The 15,511-nt window shown below is 43.4% G+C and overlaps 1 protein-coding gene across 1 annotated transcript in view; it reads left to right on the top strand.

Annotated features, from left to right (window-relative positions):
* cacna1ab (calcium channel, voltage-dependent, P/Q type, alpha 1A subunit, b) overlaps positions 1–14,850 on the top strand; it is a 147,694-nt gene extending 132,844 nt beyond the window's left edge. Inside the window, exons 45-48 of the mRNA XM_082535931.1 lie at positions 64–99; positions 3,959–4,151; positions 6,621–6,859; positions 8,034–14,850. Of these exons, the coding sequence (XP_082392057.1) occupies positions 64–99; positions 3,959–4,151; positions 6,621–6,859; positions 8,034–8,762 (1,197 nt within the window). The 3' untranslated portion in view covers positions 8,763–14,850. The remainder of the gene's footprint in view (positions 1–63; positions 100–3,958; positions 4,152–6,620; positions 6,860–8,033) is intronic.
* The last annotated feature ends 661 nt before the right edge of the window (positions 14,851–15,511 follow it).

The raw sequence follows: 15,511 nt of genomic DNA, 5'->3' as shown, positions 1-15,511 counted from the left end.
GTGCGTGTGCGTGCTACACTGCTCTGCTATACGTTATCATCTCTGTGTTCGCCTGCTCTGCAGCGGAGGAGACACAGGCCTCGCGGAAATAACCTCAGTGTATGTACCTCTTGCTCTATCTCCATCTGCCCTCTCCCCCGCTCGTTTCCTCTGTCTCTCTCTGACGGTCTGTCTTTCCAAACTGGATCTGCAGCAGATTGTAGTTTTGCTGGTCATTTCGCCCCACATCAGGTGCCATATGGGTGGAGCTGAACAGCAGTGAAACAGTTCGACTCGCCATTCGGTGTCAAAGAAACTGCCCCTGCCCTGGTATTCAGGGCAGTTTGCATTTCCAAATCCTTTTCATTTTAGCAAAATTTTCAGCACTCTGTGTGGCCGACATTTGTTCTTCAACAGCCATTCAGAGTGTTCACGGGCCATGATTGAGTTTTCAATCAAACACTGAGATGGAACCAAGTGGGTCAGTCGGTTGAATGGAAATTCAAAACCTCTTCTGCTCATTCACCAAATATTCCAGTGTTTCCAGAGTGGCTGCACACTCAAGTGTTCTGAGCAAAGGGTATTCATCTCTTGGACAGAAACTCAGCGATTTTCCCAAATTTCAGATAAATCAAACGTCTATCTAGTTTTCAAAAGCCACCATTTTAAGTGCTGTGCCACACTTTTGTGTTCATGTCTGTAGACACAATATGAAAGTCAGCATCAAGCAGGAATTTTATGCCTTTTTAAAAGAAATCTCTGTGTTGTCTGCATATAGTCTTTTGTGGTAATGGGTTGTGTTCTCCTTCATTGATGCACCTTTAGAAAAAGTCAACCTCTATTACATTAATGCAGTGAACCCCACCCATCTGGCACTCGAGCCTCTTTGATTCAGCTTTGACCTAATTGTCACTGTTCAGATCTACTTTGATCAGGCCTTCTCCTCTGTCTTCCTCTTCTGTCGGCTTTTCTTTGAGCTATCTGAGTCTCTCTTTTTCTTCTTCCTTTTTCTCTCTCGAGTTTGCTCATGTTGAGCTCGCTCTGCGCTCCATTGTTTTCACTCCCTGTGAGAGTTTCACAGGAGTTCAGCTCGTACGCAGCGTCTGTGTGTGCTCGTCTGTGTGTGTCTATTACCTGTGCATTTGAATCCTTTGCATCACTGCAGACCGGGTCAACAGTGTATGATGAAAAGCATGGACTGCCCTGATATGTGACTGTTGGCCAGTACCGGGGATAGGCAGGGTGCCGGCATGTCATTACTCATGCATGACGTGGCAAAGTCTCACTGTGGATGCGAGAGAAAGTGGTGTGCCAATGAGGCAAGGCGTTGCTTTAGTCAAAGCCTGATGTTCAGTAGCATAAAAGGTGGCATGAAAGGCAGAGTGTGATGCTCATGATGTAGCTGCGTTGTGTTCAGCACCTTACATTAAGTTGCTTTCAATTCAAAATTAACAGTATAACTAGGGATGAAACAAAAATGAAAAACTGAAAGAAACCTGCCTGATGAGGCGTTAATGGACTAGTTTACTGAGAGCTTGGATGTCTACAAGAATGTGAGTCAACTGCTCTCAAAAGGTATACAATAAGACCACAAAAGAGACTGATAAACTAACTAAAAACCAGGGAAGACTAGTCAAATCTGGCAAGTCGGATCGGTAGTGACTAAATATTGTTATTCTAGCCAAAAAAGTACCATCTCACAAAAACACACTCCAGTGCTGATTGTTCTCAGTCAGAATTTTCAGAACATTCCCTAAAACTCTGCTTTGACAGTCTGACTCTTGGGACATATTCTTGGGGAACAACCTTTTAAATTAAAAGAAAAAAGACAGATATACTCCTGATCATGCTCCTCACCTAATGTGCCGTCTTCAGATTTGGACACAGCTGGACTCTTCCACTCAAAAGTTCTGTTTGGTCTCTGGATTATAGCCAGAAATCTTGCTCTCACAAAGGGTGGAGCTCCTCTACGTCGAGGGTGGGTCAGTTTGACACAGAGTTTGATCCTCTCTGTGAAACTTGAAGATCCATGTTGAAAACAATGAAAGTGGCAGCAGGTAAAGTTTCTGCGATTTATGGGTGTAGCAATGCAACTTTTTGATATTAGCTTTGGCCTTTGTAGTGTCCAAATAATGGGGGAAAAGAATATAACTTTGTAAATATCTAATGGTTTTTAATGATATTTATTTATTCTTCAATAAAACATTACTTTACAAAATGCTGTTTTGTCAAACTCATCAATTTAAAATGGAGAAATGAGGCTTTTTGTCAAAATAAACTATTCGAAGTCCGACACAAGTTTTTCTCTGTGTGTGTGTGTGTGTGTGTGTGTGTGTGTGTGTGTGTGTGTGTGTGTGTGTGTGTGTGTGTGTGTGTGTGTGGGTGGATTAAGGGTGTACACATTTCTGTACTGCCAGCTACTCAGAGAACATGCATGGCTTGTGTACAGACTGCTGTAAGTGGTGACATTCGTCTCAGGGCGGAGAATCCTCCTGTGTTTGTCTTTGTCTGGCCTGCTGCTTGCAGACTGACCTGCTTTATCATCGAGTTAATGTGAGGCTTTGTGGGGGTTCACAGTGTGGGCAGGGTCTTTTTCCTGATCAGAGAAGCCTGACAATGAACCCAGCAGGAAAATCATGTAGAACTGGTCCCAGTATATATGTTGTAGGTCACATTTCAGCTGTGAGTAGATGAGATGAGTAGATGAGCCTTCATGGTGAGCAGGAAGTAAATCACATCACCAGCTCACTTTTGATATTTGTTTATTATTTTGTTTATTCAAACAGACAGTGGACAGTGAAACATTTTGTCTCGTAGTTTTTTTAGTGTAGGATTTTCCTGTTGAGTTCTTGAAGAGCTTTTGCTCTGGCTCAGAGCGCCTAGAATGATGGATTGTCTTATCCGCAGAGTGTCCATATTTGATTTATATTCGATCATACTTAGAAAGAAAGTATGCATGTAGTGAGAAACAAGATCAGTCTTTGAATAAGATGTAACCCTTGCTGCTCTATTGTCAGATTGGCGTAATGTTTTCTTCCCACACCATCTTTGCATCATTCTCATTAATGATGAGGACTAAGGCTCTCCTTACCATGTGTTTCATACCTCTGGCATGACATTTATGTCATCCAGCTAATTATAATATGCCAGTTTGAAAAGCAAAAGTTACATAAAATCTGTTCTTTTTCATGGCTATAAATATATACACATTTTTTAAGAAATGCCAAGTAATGTGGAATTTTCAGTTTTGCATTTTGTGTTTTTAATTATAAATCAAACCATAAAAAGACTGTCTGGTATCTCAACCCGAGTTTCATGTAAATGAAATATGGCTGCTGTGGGGAAAAGCAATATAGCTCCTCTGTGCATGTGAGGCATGGTTTCTAAAGCTCAACCTCATGCTTGTTCTCTGTCGCGCTACCCTTTTCTCCTCTCCCTGTGAGTTCCCTGTTTATATCTGTGCGTTTCATATCACCATATTTTGGTGAAGAGGCATGGTGTCACATGTTGTTTCATACTTAGACTTAATACTAAGGGATTTCAGGTCCTTTCCTTCAAGTTACATGAATGCTAATGCCGTTAGCTGGGGTCAGATTAGGCTATTCAGAAATCATATTTAGATCTGTATAGGTCACCACACACTACAGCACACAAGCCAAATATTCATATTATCAAATCAAACTGCACCTTCTGAAATCCTGAATTGCCGTCTTGTTCTGAACCACCACGCATCTAAATCAAGAGTTGGCATTGGATCATAAAGCACTTATACGCCCAATACCATAATGTTATATACTCAGCAAAAGTCACTGAAGTGACTGGTGTCCTTCTCAGACATGAGGACGGACTCCACTCCAGCAGTCCAAGGCCTTAAATCTCACTTCTTTTTATCTTTCTCTCCCCTACCTTATGATTTCTCTATCTGCCTCTATCTCCCTCTTCTGTATTTTCTTCTACTCTGCCTCCTTTATCCTTGCAGACCATTACTGACACAAGTCCGATGCGTCGCTCCACGTCCAGCCTAGTTCATGGGCGTACAGGCAGGGGCGTGAGGCTGGACGACTACTCGCTGGAGAGGGTGGTGTCTGAGGAGGGGAGACATGGAGGACGCAGGGACAGAAGCCACCGCACCTCGCAGCGCTCCCTGACCAGATACACCGACGCGGACACGGGTGAGTAACTCAGAATGGTTATTTCCTTTGAAATCAGACCAACATCTGCACCAGTGTTCAGTTCACCAAAGAAAGATGAGCCATAAATCTCAGTGTGAGAGCAGTGCATCGTCTGCGTACAGATGGTGTGGCTAAGCTGACTGGTGTTTTGATTGCTGTGGTCAGACTGTCATGTTTAACACCATGAGAAGATCCCTAAAACTGTAACTTTCCATATTTGAGGGCTAGTGTTAAAATTAAATAATGTAAATTGGTTGTACAATTGGCATCACGGACAATCACAAATATAGGGCAAGTTTGTTGTGGCTGTTCATGAGCATTTGACTTATTTGTTGATTTAACTTTGCTTTTATATGAAAAATAAACTGTGGCTTGGAAATAAGTAGACAAAATCATAAGACTTCACAGTTAATTTGGAAAATATGTTATTGTCATTTCATTCAAGCACAGGTTGTGCTTTGGAAGAAAGGAGTTTTCTCATGTCACCAAGTCTCTTTACACAAGGAGAAACTTAAGTCTTGATAACAGGCTACCATTTGTATTAGTATGTGGCATTTTATGCTAAGCTATACTACATCATAGATGGTTTAGCTGAAAAATAGAAAATTCTACCTCGCATGCTAAACTTTAGCATGTTAGCCATGTTAGCATAAGAAACGTTTGTTTGACCAGTAGACTGAATAAAAAAAAATACCCATTGGTTTGTGATTTGTGACACTATGAGAAATCAATTATTATTTAAGGCTGTCATTGATGTAACAATATTTGTTAGTAACATTAGCTTGGTTAGCAAGATGTATTCAGAGACTAGGTGCTTATTAATGTTGAAATACAAATAATGTATTAGAATATCTACTCAAAAAAATTGTAACATAGACTTCTTGTAATATATATGCTAGTACACATAACCCCAACTGCAAAATAAGTGAGTTAAAAATGCTACAAAAGACACATAAGCAGTCAAAGCTCAGTTCAGCTAAGCTAGCTGCCTATCACTTAGAAGAATACTTTAGGACTCACGGCAACCTTAACATAGTTGTGGTCAAGGGGAAGTAGCTATAGAAATCAAAAGTGGGGTTTTTTTGTACCAGGCTATAAACATGCTTCTTCCTTCTCTAAAGTTAAGGACTGGAAGGTCATAGGAATTGATTTAGATTCAAATGGATATTTTAAAATTAAACATTAGCCTCAAGTTCGATGTTGTCTTCATCTAACTTATTACGTTTTTAAGGACCAAAACATGTCCAAAAATTTATTGCAACTGTGTGCAATGGATTTGTAATCTTGCTGCCTTTGACTTCAACAAGGGTGACCATGTCTGCAACTACCTGCCATCTTCAAATTAATATTTTTGCATCAGAAAGCTGTTGCCTTCTACATGCACAGAAATTCACATTAACTGCTTACATTCAGAGCCAAACCTCATAGATTTGAAGCAGAAATTCAGAAATTCTTCCACAAATAGTGACCTAGTTGCTAGGTCCATTATTGGGCAATGGTTTAATTGCAAATTGACTCCGCAACCTTGCTTTTATAAAGGAATAGAACCGAAATACAATCAGCTGAGTCTCCTATTGCAAAGATCATGTGACAGATGTGTTTTGCACATAATTGCGATCCGTTAACACTGCATTTATGCATTAGATGGTAATGGTTTACAAACCTTCACCAATCAGTGGTTCTAGTTAGTCCTAGAAGGACCATAATTGTTTGGAGACAGGTTGTCTCCCACCATGCAACCTGTATAATCACCTCGTGATCGAAAGTGGTCACTGAGCGATTCAGAGTAAAGCCCAATGAACCTCTGGGTGACCAGATGGTGACTGCAACTACTTGCAATTGCTTTCTGACAAAATAGTACCTTGATAGTACCTTTTAAGATTGCAACATATGGACATTTAGAAACTTCTACATATAGTACTGCGTGCAGTGTTGTTTGCAGCCAGGTCAAGAGTAATTCAGCAGCAGTTACTCCATTTACCTAAGTCAACATACATTTACAGATCATCATATTCACAAATATTAGTGCAATTCAAATCTTGGCACAGAGAAGTCCTTAAAAAGAACATTGCACAAAGCAGACAGCCCACTTCATCATTAATTGCGAGTCCAAATTGCATGCTTCAGCTGTAAAACTAATGCAACAACGCTGACAGAGTTAACCTCTAAAACCCTTTTATAATTGAAGAGCTCTCTAATCTAATGGAGAATCCTCTGCTCTGCCACATCGATTCTGGAGTGGAGATGTTCTGCATTTGACTGCACAACTGGAGTAGATTTTCTTCTTGCATGTTTTTGCAGTTTTAAGAACTTTAGCTTTACAGTAAACATGGAAAGTTTATTGTGTTAATCAAGTGGATAAAGACTTCTTGAGAATTAAGAATATCTTTGAGTAGAATTTTTGTTAATATGTTCTCAAGGATAATAAAATTATTGGTTTAAATGTAAACTGAGACGTCTCTTTGCCAGGCCTGGGCACAGACCTCAGCACCACCACACAGTCAGGTGATCTGCCGCCCAAGGAGCGCGAGCGGGACCGTGGCCGGACCAAGGACCGTCGTCACCACCATCACCATCACCATCATCACGGCTCCATGGACAAGGAGCGGTACGGCCACGACCGCCACGACTACTCCCACAGGCATCCCCACGACCGTCACTGGTCCCGGTCACCCAGCGAGGGGCCTGACGGACGAGGTCACAGACAGGTGGGCTCCAAAAGCAAAGATTATTGTCAAGGTTCAGCTGTTTAATTTCTTTATAGAATGTCTCATCGGGAGCATTTTGGATTGTTTGAGATTTTCTCTATTTCTGCATAAGCACGAGACACTTTCTCTTGAGCTTCAGTTCACAGACAGATGACTTGATCTGTTGATTTTTATTTTGGTGGCATTAATAGGACATCAGAAAAGGCCTACTACATGATCCTGTCAGCACCCGGTTTCACAGATAGGATAAGGTCCTTATGCTGGAATGCAGTAATGTCGGGATGGCTTTTTACTGCTTAAAAGTTACCCAGTCTTCTTTTGTGAGCTCCCAGCCGATCCCTTTGGCCGACCACTCCTGGGGAGGATAATAGTGGTCCTGAAATTCATTCTTTAAAGACAGTGTGTCTAACTGTGGGTTGATGAAATCCAATATCTTCAGAAATAGTTCTGTAACATTTCCAGCCTAATGAACATCAACAACTCACCCTCTTTTGCCCTGAACGATGTACTTCTGCAAATACTTTGAGATGATCAGTTTAAAAAAATAATTACTGGCTAACAGGTTCAGGTACTATTTATTGACAGCCAAGTAACATTGGGAAGAGTCAAAGTAGAATACTTCACATTTGCAGGATCTGCTTTTAGGGCTGATATTAAAAACAAAAAGTTTTAATTTCATTTTTGCAGAAATATAGAAAAGAGTACACAAAGTCTCAAGCACCAGTGTAAACATGCAATTATAGTATGGTATGACCTGTTTTTGTCTTAGATCTATATTTTGATGTACTTGGATCTTCTTATTATGATTTGAGGACAGTAGTTAATCATTTCACATATATTGTGACCCTTAATCTCCAGTAAGAGTTCACAAAAGGTTATTTCCACACTTCTATTTATGGATATCAATCTCTCTTTTTTCTGTTATGCTTTTTTTTCTTTGTCACCATTTCTCTGTCCATTTTTCTTCAATGTGACATGTGGCTTCTTGATGTCAATTTTTTGCTTCATCACTATGTTTTTGGATGATTTTTAATGGTGTCTATGTATCCATCTTTCTATCCATCTATCTCTCTTTCTTTCTGTCTATCTATCTCACCTCCGTTCTGCTCTATTCTGGTCTCTGTTGTTATTGTTGTGGTGCGTTTTGATTTTCCTTGTTTACATTTTGCTGTAGGGCAGTAGTTCGGTGAGCGGCAGCCCGGTTCCCTCTACCTCGGGGACCAGCACTCCAAGGAGAGGCCGCCGCCAGTTGCCTCAGACCCCTGCAGTCCCACGCCCACATGTCACCTACTCCCCCGCGGTCCGCAAGCCTGGCTATGGCCCCCCAGGGCCAGGTCGCCTGCGTTCACCCTCTCCACGACACTTCTCCCCTCCAGACCATGACAGAGGCTACCACCACCGACCCCCGTCACGCCACGCCTCTCCCCACCACGGGGGCTCTTCATCCCGGCATGGTTCGCCACGCTCCCCTAGGCACCAGTCCCCACGCTCGCCCCTCCACGGCTCACCCAGGTCGCCTCACCGAAGCCGCTGGAGCGGGCCTCCACCCGGGGACAGCCTGGAGTGTGACGGGCCCTTCTACGAGAGAGATTATGAGTATGAGCGTCACCACGAGCCTCCCGCCTACGAGCAGAGCCTCTCCCACGGCAACCCTCACCCACATGGAGGAAATCCTCACCCACACCCACGTTCACCTAGGACTGCCCGCCACGGGCCTCCTCCACCCCCTCAACCGCATCCACGCAGGGTACCCAATGGTTACCGCTCATCTTCACCTTCCCCACACCGACGGGGAACACCAGGGGTGCCACCCCACCCACACCACCGGCCTGCCCATGCCAGAGGGCCCCGCAAGGGCCTGCATGAACCTTATAGTGAGACGGATGAGGATGACTGGTGCTAGCAACCATAAAGAGCTTGGGATATGGCAGGAGAGGAGAAGAAGAACAGCAGTCTCCAGTGCTCTGGCCTTGGATATGTAGACTAAAAGAAAAAACAAACAAAAACAAAAAACAAAACGGAGTGGTGGGAGGGGTTGATACCCTCAAAACCCTCTACCTTCAGCTCTCAGACTATGAACGAGTGGAAGGGGTGGAGGGGAGGGGGGGGGGGGGCAGCAGAAAAGCCTTTTACACATTTTGTGTAATACTCAAATGAGTGGCAGAGCAGCATATGGGTAAAAAAGAAAAAGGGACCGCCAAGGCCTGGACACAGTTTACCTCTGCTTCTTTCAATCTCAGAACTACACTTCCCAGAATCAGCCTTGATCATCAAGACCTGGCTGCAGGAGGAAAAGAGAGGTGTGGGAGTGCAAGCAAGGGAGGAGCACGAGGTTATTCAAGTGCGATGTTATGAGGCCTAAAAGCACTTCTCTCAGACTGATGCCTGATTGCTTAGATTTGCTAGACGTGTGCTATTTGTCTCTGGCCAGACTGCTACTGTAAAAGCCTGAAAATGAGCTGGAACACAGAGTCCGCCGCTTAGACTCTGCTCCTAGACTGATATGTTTAAAGATACATCAATTAATAAAAAGCCAGGACCCCCCCAACCCTTACATGCCAAGCTATGCCTCCAGAAAATCAAACTTGAACAATGAAGAACACAGTGAAACTTTACATGACAAACACTGAAAAGAAAAAAAAGGGAGAACAACCACTTTATCTAGAACCTTTTTCCTGTCCAACTGACAGAACCAGGAAGCTCCGCCTATACTGCAAAAACCAGCCAATCACAGCGCTGGCTGATATTTGATGAGTTTTATCATCTCTGTTTACTGTTAAGGACTCGCATAGTGCTGATGGAACTGATGTGACATCACTTCCTGTCCAGCAGATGGTGGTGATAGTAGTAGTAGTAGTAGTAATAGTGGTGGCAGGGGGGAGAGCCACAGTGTGGGCTCACTTCCTGTTCACTTGCACTTGTGGGCTGGGCTCAGGTAACTAGAGAAAGGGAGTCGGACACTTTGTCAAGCCCCTTCCCTCTCTGTTACTCAACAGAGGATGACCCGACAGGAAATGACATCACACAGTTGAATAGGGCGGAGGAGAGGAAAGGAGGGATGGGAAAAAAAGACTAATTTCTTCAGTATTTCTTCTGTCGTTTACTTCTTGTTCTTCTTAGGACATTGGAGCTTGGTTCTTCTGTTGCATTCGCTCAGCCTCCTTTGATCTTTTTCAGAGCTCAAAATTTGATGGAAACCTGCATGACTGATTAAATACATATTAGAGTGGAAATCTAACTGGTGTGGGTGGGACCTGGGGGGCTTTGTAGGAAACTTTGCATTTAGGTTTACAAAAGAAGCTCCCTTCTTTCCAGCTCTTTCTTTCTCTCTCAGATCTCAGCAGAAATGTTGTTTTGTGGTTTCTTTGTACCTGAAGCAGGTTTTGACAGTTGGGTATTTTATTTGTCTCCGTTTCTGCCCAAAGCTCTGTTACTGCAACCTGTTAGAAGACAAGGAGCACCTTAAAGTTTCTGTCTGCACTTGAGAAACAAGAGGGAGAAAGGGCATGGAGAAGCGAACCTCTAACACACTTTATTTATTATTGTTAATGATGACACTTTTATGAATAATGATATCAATGTCAATGCAAAATGATGGTGACAATGATGATGATAATGGTGATGATTGGTTGAATTGTTGCTGTAGATTTGTTGTCATGTTATTTGGAGTTATGCTGTGTATGCTATGTTCATCCTGTTTACATCCATTATGTTATTATTCCCCCGTTCAATGATGTTTATCGGGTTCCTGATGCCTTGCTGCAATGTTTCAAGTCAACTGCGGCTTGGGAACTCTTCCTGAGCAGCATTGTGTGCTATAATGCAAATCTTTAAAGACACACTTTTTTCTCTCTGGAATGGTGGATTTGGAGGTCAGATGGACTCTCAGTTATCTGACCTGAAGTGGTTCAAAAGGGGTCAGAACTCTGTCAAGCCAACCCAAAGATCAGTAATTTAGGTTCAGAGTCAGAGGTAGGACAATTTATTGAGAGCCGTGAAAACTTTGTCTTCTCTTCACGCTTAAGAGGTGCTCAGAAAAGGTCATTAAAAGTTAAAAGTTCTACTGAGATTGAATTCTCCCACTTGCTGCCAAAAAAAGCTTTTCAATCTGTTGGGCTCTGCAGTTTTGTAGTGAGAACAGCACAGTATTAGTGGTACAGTGTTGGTGTCGGTCAGTATTTTTGCCACCAGGGGGCAGTGATAAACATATTATGTTATTGGCCCTACCTTTCCTGTCTACAGGACAGTCTCTGAGCCACATCCTAGTTTCAAGATCAGGAGTCAAAGCTGATCTTTACCTTATATCTTTGCAAGATATATATGTTAAGTCCTTGTGTTTCGCAGGAAACATGGATGCAGCCCGAGAGACAATATCTGTTTGTCAGTCCGCCCTTCCGCTTGCTTGTCTGCGCCAATGCTGACCATCCACCCCACCCTACAACCCCTTCTCTCAGGTCTGGCTAACCAGAGTCAACTAGTCATCCCAGTTCAGTCACATACGGTTGTAGCAAACCATTCCCTGCCAAAACCAACCTCAGTATCCACCGACCTTCTTTTCCCTAATTTATCCTTCTTTTGCTGTCCATTTGACGTCTGTTCTTTCAGCTTGGTAGAGAGTGATGCTGAAGGTTCAGGACAGAAACACTTAGGACTAATAATATTTCATCCTTATTGTTATGAGGGATAACACTTATTGAATATTCAATAACTCTAGGACAAAATGATAAAGTATAGATAAATATAGTTGATTACCTACAGATAAACCTAGATATGATATCGTAGATGTAGTTATAGACAACAGAGTATAATTAGAGTTTCAGATAAATATTTATTTTGCATACCGATCATGCTCACAAAGAAGTCAAAGAATCGAGCTACTCTTAAAACCTCGCGCTGTTTGCAAAAGCCAGAAAACAAACCCCAGTCCACGTGTTGACTCTATGCAGACCTCATAGGCATCCTCATCATATTACTTCAAAAAGGTGAACCTACGACGCAGTGGTTCTGTAAAACAGGCCGAGGAAACGGGAACATGCAGATCTGAGAAAATGTGAACACTGGCACCGATGTTTTTTTCCCCAGACTTCACATGACATCACACCCCCACAGTTCATGTACCTCTGTAGCTGTCTTTTTCCCTCCCTCCTCCTGATGACGATTCCCTTTTTTCCTCCACAAATTTCTATTCTCTCCAAAAGATGTGTTGCCTCCAGGCCTAGTAGTTGAGAGCATTGCGTAGGAAAGATGTGGATTGGGGGGGTGGTTGTTTTTTGTTAACTGTTCATTTGCTTGGTGGGCATGAAGGGGCGCATAACACGAAACCCCCTTTCTGTCCTCACCTACAATCAAGAGGTTACGGCAGGTGGGGAATGTTCCCCAAAGCCCCCTACAGAGCCACAGTGCCTTCTGTATCCGAGTCAAATTTGTCATGCCCCATCTTGTCCATCGCTCACCCCCCTCAACCCTTAACCCACTGTAGTAGATGAGATCATCCACACTACGCCTTAAAAGTTGAGTCCCACTGGCGCCCATACTAGCATAGAAATGGGGAGAGTGGTGACTTTAAAACTGGGCCACAGTGAGGAAACGGTCAAAAGGCTAGACTCGAAGCAGGAAAGCCACATCGCATCCAGAGTGGGACGGACGACTTTAAAACTCCCATTCAGACATACAGATTTTTGTAAAAGTTGCCAAAATCCTAAGAGATCCACACAGTTGGAATCAAAGCCTTGAGGTTTTGGCCTCTACAGACTAAAATGACCATCATTTCAGGATCCTGCTAACTGGCTAGCCCTCTTGGCTATGGTGTGGCACCATCTCGTGTCCATCCCGGAGATGTCCTGGGTCCAGTTTCAGGCGGTGTAGTGAGAGTTTCACAGAGGTGCACGGCAGTTTGCTTACTTCTCAGGTCCCTCTAGAGTTAGGTAGCTAGATAGAAAACATAACAAAGAGTCAGCTACACGACAACACGCAGGCGTCAGATTGAGTTATTGTATGGTTTTACCTGGTGTGGTGTCAGAGGTTGGAACGGTAACCCCACCTTTCTGCTTTCACTAGCACATTATACACCGACTCCTCTCCGTCAACAGCCTGCCGACATGCCACACTGTTGACAGGCAGGCATTAAAAAGCCACCTCCATTTTGGCTCCATGACACCACTCGCTTGTCCAGAATTGTAACAGCAGATCCAAAATGGCCGACACACAACACTGCCCTTTTGTGAAAGCATGTTGTGTGTGAGCATTTCCAAAAACAAACACCGTTCTCTTTGACGATAAAAGATCAGTGAGCATTTGATCTTTATTAGTTTTTGTGGGTGTTTCTCTTTGTTTTGCACAGGATTGGGGAGGGAGGGGAGGGTCTGCAAGGTTTTTTGCTCAGTCATCACTTCTCTCCACATCTCCTTCGCATCTTCACCTCTGGCTTCTGTCACCTTTCTAAATGTGTGACTAATCATTTCTGGATTTTCTTCTTCCTTGTGGGATAAAGGAAAACCGAACAGATGCACCAACCCATCCGCTCAGTTGGCTGTGAAATTGTGTCAGCGGGTCAGTCGTGAGGCAACGTTTCGAAAACACAGAAATAAGGGCTCTCTTTAAAAAAAAAAGAAGAAGAAGAAGAAACAGTACACCGTGGGGTTTAATGTACAGTAGTGCTGCCAAAAGTTGTGCTTATGTAGCTGAAGCCACTCTGTGGTCTCCCCTTTGTACAGCACTAAATGTGTGCATGCGTGTGTGTGTGTAAGGGGGGTCAAGAGCAAGGCAGGGGAGGGACGGGTGGGAGGGGCCGAAGGCAATTTCTTAGAGGTTTTGGTGACTCCAGGGGATGGAGGGGGGAGTTTGGGGGAGGGGAGGACAGGGAGCAGCAGCAGCAGAGGTCATAGAGATGTTTTACACAATTTCACAATGGCACTGGACCACTTTTCAGACTCATCCTCAGAAGCCATGTTTTCCACCGTCAACCCATCCACGCTTTGTCCCGCTGTGAGGAAGGCGGGGCTACTGCTGCCATAAGGAGACATTTCCTCTGTTTGTGATGTCTGTGACAGTGTGTGAGTGTATATGACTGAGCAGGTGTTTCGAGTGGCGTCCAAGTGTGTTTAGTGCTGAAATCGATTTGTGTGATTAATCGCTAAGCCTTGTCATTATTATACATATACGTATCAGGTTTGTCACGATACTAGAATTTAAAAGTCAATACTGACACCATGGAAAATCCTCAGAACCAATGTCAATACCACAGGGAAAAGTGAGAGAATATTTTAAAAAAGAAACATCAACAGCAAAAGTACTTTTAAGTTGTGCGAACGTGTGCAAAAAATACGACATTGTTGTTCAGAGTTATGAGCGTTATCTCCTTCAGCTGTTGAGTTGTCTGCTAGTGTGTGAAGTTCAGTGTCAGCTGGGGGAGGCCAACACGGCACCGCTGGTATCAATACTGTTGCCAGTGAATATCTGATTGACTAATAGCTTTTTTCTAATAAAAATCACTTCAAGCTTCTAAGATTTTTGGCAATGGCTTAAGAGTTCCTGTTAAAGTGCAGGTTTGTTGTTATGTGGATTACAAGCATTGAAAACACATTTTCCCATTAGTGTTCATTAATGAGCCCGGTCTTTATTTGAAAGGAATAAAATAACAGTCAAGTTTGGTTCAAGTTAAATAAGTAAGTCTAAAGTAGTAAATGGTTTTGGAAGGTTGCGTTGGCTGTCTCTATAATCGACTAATCGTTTCAGCACTAACTGTGTGTGTGTGTACATGTGAGAAGATACGGGACTGGGTTTGCATGCATTCGTCCGTTTATTAGTGTGTGTGTGAGTGTGTGTGTGTCCTGGCACCATCGGCTACAGAAGGTAATCCTCAGTGCCTTACACTGTACAGGACACTAAGATGATTTCTTCATCTGAGATATTCACAGCGCACACACATTACGTTTTAACGTCCTCATTGCCCATTGGTAAGGATGGTGTGGAGGGTGTGTGTGTGCGTGTTTGTATTTGTAAGGGGTGGGTGGGGATGGGGTGGGGCTCGGTAGATCATCATGTCACATGTGTCACCCATCGTCTCTCTCTCCGATGCCATCTAATGTGTATATTGCCTCTGTAATTCTTGTGTATACAATCCATAAAGTTTGTGGAAAAACTCTCTGTGTTCATCAGATCTCCATTCATTCTACACTCGTGTCGCTTCTCTTCTCCCTCCGTCCCCTCGCCCTCCCTCATCGTGTCATACCACCCGTGAACGCAAGGTGGTGGGATTGAGCTTTCACAGTCATCGCTCATTGTGAAACGCCCGTGTGGATCGGTTGAGTGAGTTGATGCTTGTGTGCGCATTTTTGGTTTGGAGGCGTCTGTCTGCCGCGTGTGCGCCTTGCTCAGTTCCTCGTGGAGCCTGGCAGGTGTTGGGGCTGAATTTATTCACTTAGATGAATAATTTGTAACTCAGATGAGCTCATCTGATCAGCAGTGAGAAAAGAAACCATTCTCAGTGATCAGTTTCTCACCTCAAGGAAACAGAAGAACAGCAAATACAGCCCGGCAAACCCTTACATTGTATGTTAGCAGATTAAACTGCATTTAACGTATCGATAATCTCTTTAGCAGATAAGGTCTTTACATTTACACTGAAGGAGAGAGTTATTAATGCAAAAGCAT

The sequence above is a fragment of the Aulonocara stuartgranti genome (assembly GCF_965226115.1).
Source record: "Aulonocara stuartgranti genome assembly, chromosome: 6".
NCBI classification, from domain to species: Eukaryota; Metazoa; Chordata; class Actinopteri; order Cichliformes; family Cichlidae; genus Aulonocara; species Aulonocara stuartgranti.
This window is presented reverse-complemented; position numbering and strand designations above follow the sequence as displayed.